Source organism: Desmodus rotundus, chromosome 8 (assembly GCF_022682495.2).
Source record: "Desmodus rotundus isolate HL8 chromosome 8, HLdesRot8A.1, whole genome shotgun sequence".
NCBI lineage: Eukaryota > Metazoa > Chordata > Mammalia > Chiroptera > Phyllostomidae > Desmodus > Desmodus rotundus.
The window spans coordinates 78978603-78995487 of record NC_071394.1 but is presented as its reverse complement, the minus strand read 5'-3'; the positions used below and the strand labels follow the sequence as shown (position 1 = coordinate 78995487).

General features: G+C 37.7%; 1 protein-coding gene across 1 annotated transcript in view; it reads right to left on the bottom strand.

Annotated features, from left to right (window-relative positions):
- ADAMTS9 (ADAM metallopeptidase with thrombospondin type 1 motif 9) overlaps positions 1–16885 on the bottom strand; it is a 164678-nt gene that overhangs the window by 114886 nt on the left and 32907 nt on the right. Inside the window, exons 8-12 of the mRNA XM_053929461.1 lie at positions 16742–16847; positions 11338–11484; positions 9953–10094; positions 7875–7988; positions 1729–1874 (exon numbers count right to left, since the gene is read on the bottom strand). Coding sequence (XP_053785436.1) covers positions 1729–1874; positions 7875–7988; positions 9953–10094; positions 11338–11484; positions 16742–16847 — 655 coding nt within the window. The remainder of the gene's footprint in view (positions 1–1728; positions 1875–7874; positions 7989–9952; positions 10095–11337; positions 11485–16741; positions 16848–16885) is intronic.

Here is a 16885-nt window from a genome sequence, read left to right as displayed (position 1 = left end):
TGATATATACTTGATTTCAAAAAGCAATTTGTAGAACACTATATGTAGTGTGATCCTTATTTTGTGTGATCCTCATTTCATATAATATGTGTTACATCCACAATCTTGTTGGAAAGTACAAAAGAATACACATACAATTGTTTTTTTGGCAGTTATTTCTTGTGGGGCTTATTGGGGGTTAGAAATACGATGATAGGAATTTTTTATATCATATACATTTGAATTTTTAAAAACATGTACTATTTTATACTATTATTTAAAAATTAATACTAAATATAGGCAAATCTAAGGGGTTTATTAGCTTACATGCATAGATATAAATCAGAATCTATATCTTATAGCTCTTTAGTTGTCTTCTATAAAGATTAATAATATGTGGATGTGAACTAAATGTTGGGGTATAAACAAAAATATATTAAAGTAAATTGATCATCACCTGTGATTTGTCCTACAGACTATTTATTTAGACCAGGGCTTGCAATAGTGGCTTACAGTTATGTTCTTTGTTGGTTCACACAACTCATATATTTCTTATACATATTTTGGAAGCTTTTTCAATGGCAGGCCCTTTTCCTACCTGCGAACTATCAGCTAGATCTGAGGAGTGCCCTGCGCTTCGTCTCCACCACTCTGCAATACAATCCTGTATATAATCCTGTATATAACACAGTCTTGAATCAGCCCACCTTTCTACTTTACCTGCATGTTTCTCTCTATAATCCAGTCTGCTACCCTTACTGCAGGTTGTTAAAAATGAATATTGCTGGCCAAAATCATTGTACATCATCCCAAAGCAGCTGGTTCTTTAAAAATGGTTGTTACTGCTTTATACATCTAAAAACTTCCCCTAATCTGTGAAGACTTCTTGGGGTCCCCAGTGTATATAGGTTCAGCGGCAAACATGTCATGTATTATGTTCTACTCCTTTAAATTTGATACATCTTATAGCCACACAAAATTGGATGTCATTCCTTAAAACGAAGATAGCAATTTTTAAAACCTACTTGTAAACAGCCTCCTCAGCAAACACAGGTCTGCCATAATAGATGCTGGGAAAAAAACCCACTGGCTTTATGTGAACATGAGGTCTTAACAAGGTTAGACTGGTCATATAATGAGAATTATCCTGACAAGCAGGACACTCCCAAACTATAAACTGTCAGGTTGTGCAATAGGGACCTCAGGTATCTCACCTGTAAAACAACTAGATTGATATAAAAAGTAATTCCTGACTTGCTGTCCCGGGTCCCTTGGGATTTGCTAATGCCGCCTCAGGGGTCTGTGCATCTATTTTAGCATTTCAGAAGCTAACTGGAAAAGGTGTATTTATCTACAATCTAGATGGAAATGACCATTCTCTTTGTTTCCTTGTGAAAAATTTATCTGTTCACTTTATTAGCATGCTATCTATCCCAGGCTCTGGGGATGGGTGGGAGGGCTGTGAGATATGTCTGACTATCAAAATTGTTAAACAGGCCAATCAACATAAAAGCATCTACTATTCATTAGACAAAACTTTTAATAATAAAGGATCACGGGGGAAAAAGAATAATACAGAAGGGAAATGCCCCGGGATAGAGTTTGGACACCATTCGTTTTAGCAGCCCTCAAGACCACCCACTCTCTTAATCTGAAAGAGCTCTTTATCTGCCTCCAGCTAAATTTTCTCTTTAGGCATTTTTCTTTCCTGCTATCTCATTTATAATAATGATGAGTTCTAGTACTTACTCTGGTCTGTTGCACTCCCGAACAGCAACTTTGATGCCCCCTCCACATGTTCTTGAGCAGGTTCCAAAGTGAGTCCAACTTCCCCAGGATCCATCAGTCACAGGGCCCTCCATTTCTTTGGGAACACAAAATCCAAACTTGCAGTGCTGTATTTAATAAGGGGAACAATGAGGGACAGCTTGGTGCTTGAAACATTGTAAGACCCACTGTCCTTTCAAATACACCCAGTTCTAATAGTGTTCCATGTGCTGGAGTGACATGCTGCAATTTCATCATCCACATGAATAATGGAAGCTGTAGGGATTTTGTTCTCGTACTTTTGATTTTAGGCTGTCTTCATTTACAATTTGCTTAAATAAAACTGGCCAATGAGAGGCTGTCAGGGTAACTCCAGTTGCCAGCTTTGAGGTGCTCAATTAGCTTATTTTAATAAATGAGGAGTGGAAATGGACAGACTGGCTACAGATAGGGCCAAAATGAGTTAGTGGATTTGCATAGCAAATCTCCATTAACTAGACTGAGATGCTTCGAGCCTGTTAAAAAGATAATGCTTTATTGCTTCCCATGGATTTGAAAGGTCAATTTCAATTAAACAGAAAAAGGAAAAAAGTTAGTTATAGGATTCCTATATATTTATTCCACCAACGCACATGGACAACACTAAAGCAAAATGGACACATTATAGAGAGCCTTAAACTCTTGCTTTTTTGCTACCAATCATTTCACATTCTCCATCCTGGAGCAGGAAGAAGGCCATGATGTTTACAATGAAACAAAAAATAAAAGTCCTCAGCAGGACAAGGGGGTCAAGAAGCTCATTTCAGCCCTCTGCCATTGTTGGGTGTGAGGCCTTAACACAAAGCCGAGGTCACTGAGCAGGGAACAAAGGAAGAGCGGCAGACGTGGAGGCAGGAGGGTGACACCCTGCAGCTCACTCAGATCTCTAAGCAGAGCTAGTGACTCTGCCGTGATTTATCCACAGGGAAGACACAGGTGTGGAGCCACAAAGGCTGGGGAGGAGGGTATACACAGGGAAAATGGACAAATAAGAGGCAAGTGAAAGTCCTAGTCTGCATGGCTGGTCCCAGGAAAGGCTTGGTGAAAATTTATTCAAAGAGTACAATTAAACTTTCCTTATTCTGCTGTGCCTTCTCCCTTGGAATTACCTCTCGGAGTATCTGAGGACACATCCCTTTCCCTTGGCTTAAGGCTTAAAAGGTTCTGCTGAGTCCAAAGAATTCTGCGTAACTCCATAACTGAGAAATGTAGGCAGAGGCAGAGGTGACCACATCACTCCCTGAAATCCCTGTTTGCTTGTCTCTATAGTGTTCTTGAACATTTCTTGAAATATATGCATATAAAGATAAATGAGAGAAGCAGCTTGGACTAGAGCACCACTACCTAATAAGAATGTCACTTGAGTCATGTATTTAAACAAATTAAAAATTTCTAAAAGCCACATTAAAACAAGTAAAAAAATCCCTGAAATTAATTTTAATATATCTTATTTAGCTCAACACATCTAAAACATTATTTCTATATGTAGTCAATACAAAATTAGAAATGAGTTTTTAAATACTTTTTTCATACTAAGTTTTCAATGCCTAGTGTGTTTTTTCACTTAAGCACATCTCAGTTCAGAACATTTCAAGCGCTCACCAGCCTCATGTGCCTAATGGCTGCCATGTTGGACAGTGAAGGGACGAAGCTTAGTGGGCAAAAGTCTAGCTTCCACAAACTAACTCTGTGACCTTGGGTGAGTCAGTGAACTCTGCTTCTTCCACAGATGAAAAATAAAGACCTACCCTTCAAAGTTGTCTTGAGTATATCATGGGACAATATATCTACAGCACCTAATACACAGCTGAGCACATAGGGGACCACACTTCAATAAAGTTGTAATAATACCAGCAAACATTTACACTTGATATTTGTCAGGCACTGTTCTAAGCATATATCAACTTTCTTAACTCTCACAGCACACTAAGAAGTAGGTACTATTCTTACCCCCAAATGGTGGCAAAATCTTAGGCCAAACCTCAATAATAGGCAGAGCCTAGTCATCAGACAATCTGACTCAAGAGTGCCTTCTTAACTGGGACAGATGCTGTGTCTCTCTCAATTGTGAGAAATGCAAAGAATTTTTGACATCTAAATAAAGACTGAAATTTAAAACAAAAGCAAATTAAAAAAAATGGTTAGGTAAGGCTAAGACTAAGTTGTCCACCTGATATTCATTCTCCTTTTCATCCTTGGTACAGAATCTGTATTTCCCCAGATTCTTGTACAGATAAGAATAGTCAAAGAGATGTCAGCAGGATTCATTGGGTGAGATTCTGGGAAGGTTCTTTTGTCCCTTACTTCCTTGCTCTTTGGCTTCATTCTCCCTAAAACTCACACTTGATGTCTGGAGCTGCTGGGGGCATTTTGTAATTTTGAGGATAAAGTCCATTTGCATATGGCAGTGGAGCAGAAAAAAATTAGGAGTCTGGGTCTCTGATGGTTTTGTGGAACTACCACAACAGCTCCATAACTTGTTTAATTTTTTTTTTGTCAGAAGCAGGCCAATTTTCTTACAATGGGTCTGACCTGAACAAAATTTCTAATTAATATATAACTGAGGTCATAGCTGACACCCAAATTCAGCCTTCAAGTCTTGGTGCCATGTACACATTTTATAAATTCTACAAAGTAAGGAAAAAATCCTATGAAGATTCATGGTGTTTCATAATGAGAAGTTACCTGGGATTACATTTTTCTCCTTTGGACACTTAAGTCTTCAGTCTGTTGATCTCTCTATCCTATAGACTCTACTTGCACAAGAACAAACAATAAACTTCAGAGCAATGAGGACATAGGTGCTGCCATTACTAGAGTGTTATCATTCAGCACTGGACTCAAATGTCCTACATGGTCCCTTTTTAAAATAAAACTGAAAACTGAAAACTGATCTTCAGATGAAACCTGTCTTACAGATATGACCATTGATAGGTATTCAAAGGAGAGGAAGAACCTCAGAAAAACAGAGGAAGTGTCTGAGATGACAGAGCCTGGAAACTAGGGCTGTTTGGCAAAAATGTACCAAGATCATCTATTTTTCCAGGCAAATTTGACAAACAATAAGGACATGCTGGAATAGCCATTACATCATAACAAAGCATTAAATAGCTAGTGGGGTCCCAGCCAAAATATAGTCAGCCTTTCCTAAAAAGAGTCCAGAGCCATTTAAAAGATATTCTACCTAAGTACCCCAAATCCCCTTAAAAAAAGGTTGGAGAAGGGACTTGGTGATCAATTTCATACCAATGAGGTTTAAAATAAAAGTTTGAAACCTGAGACTCACAAACAGGATTAAAATAAAAATGTTAATGGACTTAACAAGTGAATGAAGAAAAGAAAGAGACATTAGAGTCATTCATCAAAATAACACTGTGTCAGCAGCCCAAGACAGATCACTGCTGAGACAGCAGGGCAGAAAAAAGAGAAATAAAAAAAATCAACCCCTCAGTAAAGGGTGTCAGAATTTGCTGGAGAAAGGCATATGGTTTTACTGCCAATTCTATGAAAACAAAATGGAAGAACCAAAGAATTTCTATGCCAACATATCTACCATCTCTGGCATTTCTAAAATGCATAAATATTCTTCAGGGGAATAAGCACATTTACCCACATCTTTAATAAAAGCTACTAGACTTGGCCACTTTTCTTTTTTTTCGATTTTCTAAAACACAACTAAAAATGTACCTATCATTTTCTCTGCAGAATTGCTTCTCTGAAAGTGTTCTGAACCTGCCCTTTGGAATGCCTCAAAGTCCCTTACTCTTGCTGAATACAAACATACATCGAAAAAGTCTTCTGAAAAATATCCCAAATAGCCCATCATCCCTCAGGTGTGAGATTAGCCTGCAATCCCTTGTCTTCTGCTTCTGTTACAAAAACAGAAGATTAGAAAAGACACAGCAGACATCCTCCTGAGTTCCTGTGTTCCCTGACGGATTGGGATACCATATCACTACATGGCACTTGGCAGCCTGTTCATGATAATTTTACTAAATATAATTCATTTCATCATATTATTGAGAATCCTTCTTTGTTATGGTTTTTAAAGCAATAGCATCTGTCAGAAATAGACATATTAGGTGGGTGCCTCGGATTCATTAAAAACCACAACGCAATACCAGTGAATTTTCCAACATTAAACAGTTTCAATACAAGTAATATAGTTGGCTGGCTCTATATCAAGCCAACTAACCAAATCATCAAATGAGTATCATGTCTACTGTCATCTCCCATCAATTGGTAGCAGCTGTCTGGGTCACTGCGTTTAGAGGGACTCAGGCCTCTTCATCTCATAACAATGAGTGAATTCTTAACAGCTGCCATGGAAATCTAAGAAACATATTTCCACTTAAAGCTATGATCCTCAGCCTTCAACATGTTGAGTTAAATGTCCCCCCCAAAATTAAAGATTCACTATGACCAAGGAGATGTATTTCTTTTTAAGCTAATGAAAGATACAAAGGTTGTTATACCTATGTCTATATATAGTTTTGGTGAGGTTGTTACTGGAGAAGGGTGTATACTTAATTGCTGAGGTCCTAGCCATTAAGAAGTGATAACTTCAGGTGGCTTAGTCACCATATTAAGTATAAAATCATATTCATTGTGATTTTTTGTTTTTGCATTGAACTTTGTGTTTTTCAAATACCTTTCATGACCTCCAGCTCATGTAACATTATTACATGAGATGAGAGATGAGTGAAGAAACCACTAGTCCCCCTGTTTGACCACTGGAAACTGAAGGAGCTCAGTTATAGTCATGACAGTACCCTTCAGCCTCTTCAGAACAAACAAAAGAGGGAATTAAGGAGGACAGGGGCCCAGGTGTTGAGGGCTCTGCCCTGAACAAACTGTGTGATCTTGGGCAAGTCACTTCTTTTTTCTGTTCCCTTTGTATAAAACCAAGTTAAAAAGAATTAAGTTCTGCCAACTCTTTAGTACTCCTTTCATGGAAATGTTCTTGTGCCATTGATTCTACAAGGTAAAGTGGAGGGAAAAAGTGAGATGAGAATAAAACATTAAAAGTGAGTGAAGTAAACAATGGGAAGAAGATAGAAGAGAGGAAAAATATATGGAAGGAAGACAAAAAGCTCAGAATATAGTCCAAGAATTGCATTGTTGTTCAGTGACAGTATGGTATTTTTCATATGGAGTTTTAAAAAATCAGGGTTTATATCTAAAACATTTTCTCATGAAATTTTTGAGTGATAATGATGGTATCACATAGTACCTTGTTTATTTTTTAAGATGGACGTGAGGTGAAGCAGGTTACATTGATCATACTCCAGGTTCCTGGGACATTGTTATTTATCACTGGGATATACAAGTAGTGGATTTTGTCTGGTTAGTAACAAATGAGTGGAACCCAAGATAACCAAATGAGAATTTGGACTTAGATATATCCTATGTGACATCATCGCTTCTTAACGGGACAAAGGTTGGGAAAAACCAGTAGTGAACACAGTAAGTTTACTGTATTTCTGGATTTCTTTGATTTTAAGATGCCTCATTATTTAATAATAGACTTCCACTGCCACCCTAAAAAAAGATAGAAAGAAGAAAAATGCTACTTCACATTTATTTTAAAATATTTTATTTATTTATTTTTAGAGAGAAGGGAAGGGAGGGGGAAAGAAGGAAGGAAAGATCAATGTGTGATTGCCTTCTTGTGGCCCTCACTGGGGACCTGGCCTGCAACCCAGGCATGTGCCCTGACTGGGAATTGAACTAGTGACTCTTTGGTTCACAGCCTGTGCTCAATCCACTGAGCTACACCAGCCAGGGCCTACCTCACATTAAATGTACCAATAAATTAAAATGCACATTGGAATTTCAGAAATGGGGAAATGAGAAAAAGTATGTCTTAAAATGGAGGCAATAGTGATAGCCACGTCTATCACATCAATAGTACACAATAATGTTTTCACAATTCTCAATAGCGAAGCTGAACCCCTTGCCTCAAAAAAAGTATTATGCATGCTAAACACTGCATTTATTTACATTTTAAGCAGTGGTGACTGAGCCTGTAGCTAAAATCTTGACCATTTCTGGCCCAAGAGAGAAGGAAAGGTTAGGGCGTTACTTGCCTTTCCAGACTCACACTCGGTCCCATCGGCCCAGGGTGTATGCTGTGTCCGGCAGCCTTTGCTCGCTCCGTCTCCTCCGTCCCCGTTATTGCACCAGAGTCGTCGACACTGCATCTGCTCATTTCAGTGAAATGACAATTTAGCGACAACATGGTTAGATGATATCAAACAAGGCAAGGATTACTTTCAGTTAATGTTCTGCCAATGATGTGCTATAGATTGGAAAGGGATTTTATTTCCAGGTATGATTAGTGATAAAATATTCCAAGGGATATGGAGAGCAGTAAATGAGGTACACTTGTATGCCTGGCAGGACTTGAAATGGTGTAAAAAAGGGGCTTCTGTGCATTACATAGTGGCATCTTCCTCAGTAACCCCTCCCCCGGCTGCTGATGAGGACACTGGGGAAGAGATGAGGGAGCATGCGCACTCGCACACTGGAGCTGTGTGATGAGAGCGTAGGTTTGTGAGGAGCTGTGACAGGAGATTAGGTTCAGAGTTATGCTGTGATTAGCTGTGATTTGAGTTTTGGCTTGGCTTGACCGCAAAACTAGTGTTTTCTTTTAGTAGTCCGTATACTCCCACAGTCATAAAATAACTGTTTACCAGGGTCTTAGGGGTTATCAGAGGAAAGAAGGGACAAAATATTGTGAAATATTTCAGGCATACAAAAAGCACTAATAGCAACATAATGGATAAGCACGAACCTACCACCCAACTAAAGAAGGGAAACTCCCCAGGCCCAGGTGAAGGCCCAGTATATTCCTCCTTAATTGCAAACCCCCTTCCCTTCTCCCAGAGATGACATTGTCCCGAAGGGTGGCCATCCTTCCATTCCCATTGCTCTATGACAAATATGTAAGTATCAAACAATAACATACATTTCAACTTTAAGCAAACAATATTATTCAGCATTTCAGAATATACTGATAGGTCTTGTAACTTGCTTACACTCACCACTCACATACACACACAGCATTTTTTAGCTTTATCCAAATTGATATATTTAGCTCTATTTCAGAGCATACATTTTAAACACTTTTTCCTGATTATTAAACTAAAGCATGCTCATAATAGAAAACATCAGAAAGTTCTAATAGTTTATTTTTTTTAAATAGAAAAGCCTCAAACTACCCAGGTTTTCCTACAGTTTCTTGCTTTTTACAGTTGACAACATACTCTACAAAATAATTATTTATCCTGTTAACTTAAAAAAAATCAGGAACTGTTGCCATGTGCAGTTAATTTTTAATTATTGTATAGTATTCTACTAAATGAAGACATCATAATTTGCTGAACCATTTTATTGTAGGGCACTTGGATTACTCCCAATGTTCACTATAATGAATAACACAGAAATAAGTATAATCATGAATAAATTTTACTCAAAATATTTTATTATTTTCATGGAATCATTGTACTTCCCAATTCACCATGCAATCTCTGAAATTTCTCCCAACAAAACAAACACATACACCCCAAGAGGTAGAATGAGGCATCCCAAAGAAGCAGTTCTGAACATTTGAAATCTGATAACCACTAGATCATATCATTGGTCCAAATGTCCACAACACATACATCAAAGTATCACACAACCACCACCTGAGCTACCACCAGAAATGACTTCAAGCCCCAGGTGGTCACAGGACACAGGTTTGACGAGTTAAACCAGGGAAACAGGTTTGTCCCATGAATTACTTTTACTGCATCTAGAAGAGTCCCTATAATAAAGGTCACCTAGATAGGTCAATGGTCATGAAAGGAGACAAGGAGAGAAAAGGGCTGAGCCCTGCCATTACAGCACCACAACGTGCCTCTCTGAGCCTCACTTTCCCCCCTGTATGAAGAAAGCAGTAACGGCATCTCCCTGTTGGACTGTCCTGAGAGTGAAATGAGAAAGTGCCGGCAAAGCACCATCTAATACTGAGTACTGTGACTGCTTATCACCACCATTGTTAGTATTATCCTTAAGAGTCAATGGACCATTCTCAACTTTTCCATGAGCAGTTTATATTAGAGTGAAAATCTAATGGAAAACTGAATAAAAAGAGGTCCAGAATCAGCCTCCAAACACTTACCATAAATGGGCACACCTGAGAACCTGGTCCAAAAATCAATTCACATTGTTTATTCACGTTGTAAAGGAGGCCTGGCAGTTGGGAAGGCAAATGGTAGTATCTGGATTCAGGTTTGTTAAGCAAACACTCGCCGTAACCAATGCTATGGAAGGCAAAAAGTACAGATGGTGAGAGCAATGGGCGACATGTGACTCGTCGACACCTCCAGATGAAAGGGAAGGCCATCTGCCATTGTAATGGTAGAGAGGACAGTTCTTTATATTTGTTTTACTCTTTTCATGCAAGGTTAAGTCTAGGAGTTGAAGTTATGTTTTGGTATATATTTGTTTGTATACTGATTGGCTATGTATACAACACAGTAGGAAGTGTGTATCTTTTACAGCTTTTATCACATTTCAAGGCAATTATCTTTTTATATATTTATTTATTTAATTTTACCACCTTCTCCAATAGGCTGTAAGCTTCTTAGGGGCAAAAATACTGTCTTTTCATCTTCTGTAACAACAGATGTTTAGTAAATGTTTGCTGAATAGCTGAGTGAATTAATCAACTATGGCAAGAAACACCTATCATCTGATTAAAGAGGAAAAACAACAGCCCTCCAGTTCTTCTGACATTTATACAAACACTTCTGGATGAAATTCACACCCAGTGAGTTCTGATTAATAAAACCCCCTCTTCCCTGTGGTTGCAAAAATATACACCCAGTGACCTTAGGACAATCACTTAACCTTTTGTACTTCTGGGAGAGAAAAGCAATAAATCTGTGACACAGGGATATTGTATAATGTAATGGGATCTTTGAGCAGCCTGGCAGGAAGCTTAAAAAACAAAACAAGAAAAGAGAGAAGGAGATAAGGTGTGTATGTGTGTGTAAAAGAGAGAGAGAGGGCGGGAGGAAGACAGAGAGAGAGAGAGAGAATGTCCTCCATTCAATAACAGGGAGGGCTGCTGCAATTCTCATCCACCCAGATAACCTTCTTTGGGATTGTCTCACTAGCCTACCCCTTTCCAAGCCAAAATTACTAAGTTAAAGCTCATAAATATTGTGGCTTTCCTTCATCATGTAATCACATTCATGCTCCCTCTCCTAATACCTGAACATCTACATATCCTGTCTGTACCAGAAATAAAGCAACATTTACACATTCTCTGTAAGATCCCAACCTTCCTTTTAGATCAGTCTGTAATCTTCCAAACTGTGGCAAGGACATAAACTGCACAGATGGCAGAGAGTATTTTTTTTCCTTCCTTCAAGGAATGTCAGTCAACAAAAATAACAACTCAAAAAGAATGCTTGACTCTACATTTTCTTTCCCACAATTAGGTTACTACATGGAGGCCGTACACCAGAAGTCTGTGCTAAAACAAGGTTCAAGTCTTACTCTAAAAATTCAGTGACATATTTTCGACTACACTTTGACCATATCCAGGGTTTGGTGTGGAAGTTCAATGTCGGAGCCATGACTTGCTGGGGACTCTTTACTCCTTCTTCTTTGCACTTATTGCTGTCATCATGAGGCATATTAAACCTAAGGCCAACGAGACAAGGATGAGACTGTCAATAAACACAAAGGGATTGAGCTGATATAATTGCTTTCAAGAATTTACATGTCTAAATTTTTTTTTTAAACTGACTACCGCATTGTGGATGTCTAAATTTTTTTTTTAAACTGACTACCGCATTGTGGATAAAAACCTGAATCCTGGTGAGCAGAACAAAACTAGACAATTACAGATGCAGTGATGATAAAATATAATTCTCACTCAATTTAATATACAGTGCCTTTAATGTATAAAAAATGTGGATTGAGCCATTATGTGGCTTAAGTGTACTTTCTGGAATTGCAGAAGCTTTGAGTGTTCTGTAGTTTGTGCTAGAATACAGTAGTTGGAATTCCTATTAAGCAGTTAAAGGCCAATTTATAGAGGCAAGATTTGGCAGGTTATGATAACAGTTTGAATATAAAGTGTCAGTGAAATGTCAAAATTTGCAGCCAAAGCTTCCTAATAAGAGGCTCACTGTGGGTCTTGGCATCTCCTTCACTTCAGATCAGGTTGACAAAGGACATAACCCTGTAGGTGTACCATAAAGGTGTGTGGAGTTCATGAACAATAAAACAGTTAAGGAAGTCTGCAAGCATGGAAACCAGAGACATGCCTCTTCAATTGGCTTAACTCAAAGATGGCAAATAGTTTCTTGCTTCATGCCAACAGCAATTGATTGGTACTGGCTTCCTGAAAAGTTGGGAATAAAATGAGTTTTAAATTAACCCAGGTTTTCTCTCCTCTGCCCCTGTCCCTCCCCACCACGCTAGAAGGCTGTGATGAAGTACCAATGTCCTCCTCTTGGGCCTGGGAAAGAACTTGGCCACAGCATTAACACATACTTGCCAGATGAAGTAGGGAAAAGTGAAAGGAAGCATTTGTCAGTCCAGAATCATCAACTGTATGATTCAGATGCCATTATCAGCTTTAGTATTTATCCACTGGCTAAGAAGCTCAGAGGGGTTGTCCTCTCTGGATGACTTTCCCCAATTACAAATTTGATGCATATGATTAATTGAACATTTAGGGAGGAATTTCCTTCACTAGTTCATCTTGAAATATGGAAATAAGTGAGTCAGAAGTGTGTTGACTTGTTTCATATGAAAGTAAAGCTGGGATAAAAGCATGTGAAGTCCAGTCCATTGATTTCTCTTGTGTTTGGTTTTCTTTTCTTTTTCTTTTAAAAATTTGGGTCCCACAATAATTGACAGATGGAATAATTGCCTGATATAAATTGTGAGATGGAAAAACTCAAACTGTTTTGGTTGAACTTAAAAGTAGTTCTTATTGCTTATGAGTCCATTTTCTTAAAAGAATGACTGCCCAGATTTCTAGTTCCCAGCTGCTGAGTCAGTACCCTGCCTATACTAACAAACCCAACAAGCACAGCATCCAAATCTTAGATTAGCTGTTTCTCTGTAGTGCAAGGGGGCTGATGTTTACTCCCCACCCTCATGAGGACTTGAGGAAATCCAGTTTATTTCATCACGTAAAAAAAAACTTCCTTTCATTCAAATGTCAGGTACATTTGCTTATAGCAGAAGCTAGATAATATGCACTAAGCACTTATTAAGCAACAATAACACTTTTATTGCATTCACAAAACACTGGGTAGTGTGTTAAATGTGTCAGATGCTTTATTTCACTTAATTACCTATTTGACCTAATGACTAATATGATTACTATCTACATTTTACGAATAAGGAAACTGAGATGTAATTACTTGATTGAGGTCATCAGCACTAAGATGGGGGAGCTGGGATTGGAATCTACTTCATTCTGATTCTAAAACCTCGTGCTTTGGAATATATATAAACTATATTCTCTGCTGTTAAGACAGTTGTGGAATCATCATGAATACTGTGAAAAGATTTCTACATCCAATAGAGGTAATTGACCTCCCAAATTCTTCCTCTTAAACTCTGTGTCTATGAAGCTGTATGAGAAGGTAGGAGCTGTTTTTGAAGCAGCCAATAATGCTCAACAGATACAAGATCAACTGCTTTTTACCTTCAATAACTGTTGGTTTTTTTGTTATCAGAAAGTCATGACTGGAACAACTCAGCATGTAATTTTTAAAAGATTCATTAGAAAATCTGTGGATTTTCACTTCCTTAAATGGGAGCAAAACTAACTATATGAGACCAAGCACCAAAACAAAGGTAATTCTTAATGTGTTAGGAATATACTTTTTGCTTAAATAACAACTCACATCATTCATTAACTATTTTATACTTCACTTTTTGACACAACTGAGATAATATATGTATTATCCTACTTTACAGGTAGGGAAGTAGCATACATTTTCTTCAATTCAAGCAGAATGTGGAACAATTCAGTCCAGAACTTGGGTGTCTGGCTTTCAGCTGATGTCTGTCCTGGAGCTGGGAGCCCAGTCTAATCTCACTAAGTCAAACACAGAGAAACAATCATACCTACCTGTGGGGATAATGAAGATTAAGGGAGATAATATAAGTGAAAGCTCTTAAAACAATGCCAAAAACATGGTTTTTTTGTCAGGAAGATGTTTATTAACTATGCATTTAGGTTTCTCTATAGCTGAAAATATTTAGTTTTTGCTACTTAATATTCTCACTTTCTTCAAAATGTCAACTTTATAAGCTGGCTGCCTAAAAGAAGTTTATAAGCTCTTGGTAGAAATAAATTAATAGAAAATTAATTATATTTACTTAAATGGTATACTTTTCTTAGCCATATGTTAGGAAGAAATGTTATTAAAAATTATGTGCCCTTTGAATACATTCCTATCTCTGTAACTTTTCCAATTCTATTTCCTAAGAAAGGAATAGCTGCCCTGTTGAAATGCAACCTATTCTTCACAGTCAAATCTATCATCCTATTTAAAGTTCTAAAGGAATTTACTAAATTTTATGCAAAGCAAACAAAAATCCCTAAAAGATTCTGTTAAAATAAGTTTGGGAAAACTGAGTTACACAAAACCAACAATTTAATACAGAAGTTGTCAAAGCCTTCAGTTTATACCATTTAGCCTTGTGACTCCAACCAGGGGTAGACTATGAATACATTTTTAAAAATCACTTTACTGTTAAACTGATAAAAACAAATCCTACACTTGATATTAGCCAAAAGGCTGAGAAGCAACTTGGAGAGCATTATGCTAAGTGAAATAAGCCAGTCAGAGAAAGACAATGCCACATGATTTCATTTATATGTGGAATCTAATGAACAAAATAAACAAACAAAATAGAAACTGACTCACAGATACAGAGAATAGGCTGACAACTGTCATAGTGAAGGGAGGTTGGGGGGTTGGATGAAAAAAAGGGAAGGAATTAGGAAAAAAACATTATAGACACAGATAATAGTATGGTGATTACCAGAAGGAAAGGGGAGTGGGGCAGGTATAAAACGGTAAAGGGGAGATAAATGGTGATGGATGGAGACTTGAGTTTGAGTAGTGAACACACGGTACCACAATACAATATACAGATGATGTGTTACAGAATTGTACGCTTGAAACCTATGTAATTTTTTAACCAATGTCACTCTAATAAATTCAAAAAAGTTTTTAAAAATCACTTGACTACAAAACTTTTTTTTTTGTAATAGCATGGATGGATCTAGAGGGTATTATGTTAAGTGAAATAAGTAATAAATGAGACAGAGAAGGACAAATACGATATGATTTCACTTATGTGTGGAATCTAATGAACAAAACAGAAAAGGACTCATAGGTACAGAGAACTGATTGACAGCTGTCAGAGGGGAGGGGAGTTGGAGGGCTGGGTAAAAAAGGTGAAGGGATTAAGAAGTACAAATTGGTAGTTACAGAATAGTCACAGAGATGCAGATTACAGCATAGAGAGTATAGTCAATAATATTGTGATAAGTATGTATAGGGCCAGGTGGGTGCTTGAAAGCAGCGGGGGACCACTCTATAAATTACATGATTTTTTAACCACTCTGCTATATACCTAAAGCTAATACAGAATAATATTGAATGTAGTAAACTGTAGTTGAAAAGTTAAAGAAATCATGACTGTAAAACTCCTTTTCTTGTTTTCACAGACCATTCTTTCAGAAGTAATGCTAAAGCCCTTGTACTTTGGGAAACAATGGTGGGATCAGTAGTTTTCAAACTCAGTTCCAAGAAATCCTTGAGTTTCATGATAGCATTTCAGAAACCAAAAGGACAGAGAGAAAGCTGACTAACAGGACCCTGGCCTGCCACCACTGTTTGACAGAAAGCCAAGCCTTTTTTGTGTCATAAATATTGGGTGTCTGATAACACTTCCTTTAGAGAAAAGAAAAGGGGTATACAATTAACATATGCTTGAAAGGTACTAGTTTTTAAATATATTCATTATATGTTGAACTGAATTGGTGGTACCTCTGTATGTGCACCTTGCTTTATGCCCAGCATGGCACACTGCACATGTGTGCCCTCACAAGACTGGTGAATGAAAAAGTGTGCTCAGTAGATGACTGTAGTTCTAAACTTAACATATGACCTGAAAATTGATATACAACTCTATTAGTGACATCTGAGAAAATTATTTCATAAAGATATAAGTAATTTAATTATTCTAGAAAGAAAATAATACAGCTCAAATACCAGAATAATTTCTAGCAAATTTATACTCTTTTGCCACATGTTCTAGCCATGCTCTGTCTCTAAAAGAACAAAAAGGAAAAGCCAGTTTCATAATGACCACTTAGTGACCACAATTAGTAAATGTTTTCTTTGTTCTTTGTTCATTCTCTTCCATGAGAGATTTCAGTGTTCCTAAGGCTAACTGTCTGAATTATATAGACCTATATAACTAGAACCAGGAATGATCTGGATTTGTGAAAATCTTGTGAGCCTGAGCAATAATGGGAACCCTCCTAGACAAAGATGCCAAGTCATAAAATTCTCCTAGCTGACATGCCCTTGGCTTCAGTGGATGGTTTGGGAAGGCCCCTTTCCTCCAATTCCCAGTAGGAAAGGAGAATATTAGACTTTTCATAGGAAATGTGTGCAGTTAAACCAAAGAGCCTCATGAGCTATGGCCAAAGAGGGTGCAATGCATTTACTCAGCCTTCTGAAATCAAGGTTATTTCTCCCAGGTAGGTTCCAAGGTCTTCAATCCTGCAAATTCTATGACCCACTTAAGAAGTGTCTCCCATCCTCTAAAGTCAAGGGAAGGTTCACTGTTGTGAAGGAATAAAAGTTTTAGGTCACTCTGAATTCAATGAAAATATGGAAAAGAAACATACAGATGGCCCAGTTCATGGGCTATTGTAAAAGCCGTGCTCAATCCATTATCTTCATTAATAGAACAGCTTCTAGGTGGATCACAAAGGGATCCCAGTTCAGCAAGGCCTATTGGGAGGAAAAGAACAAGGATTTACTTGAAAAAG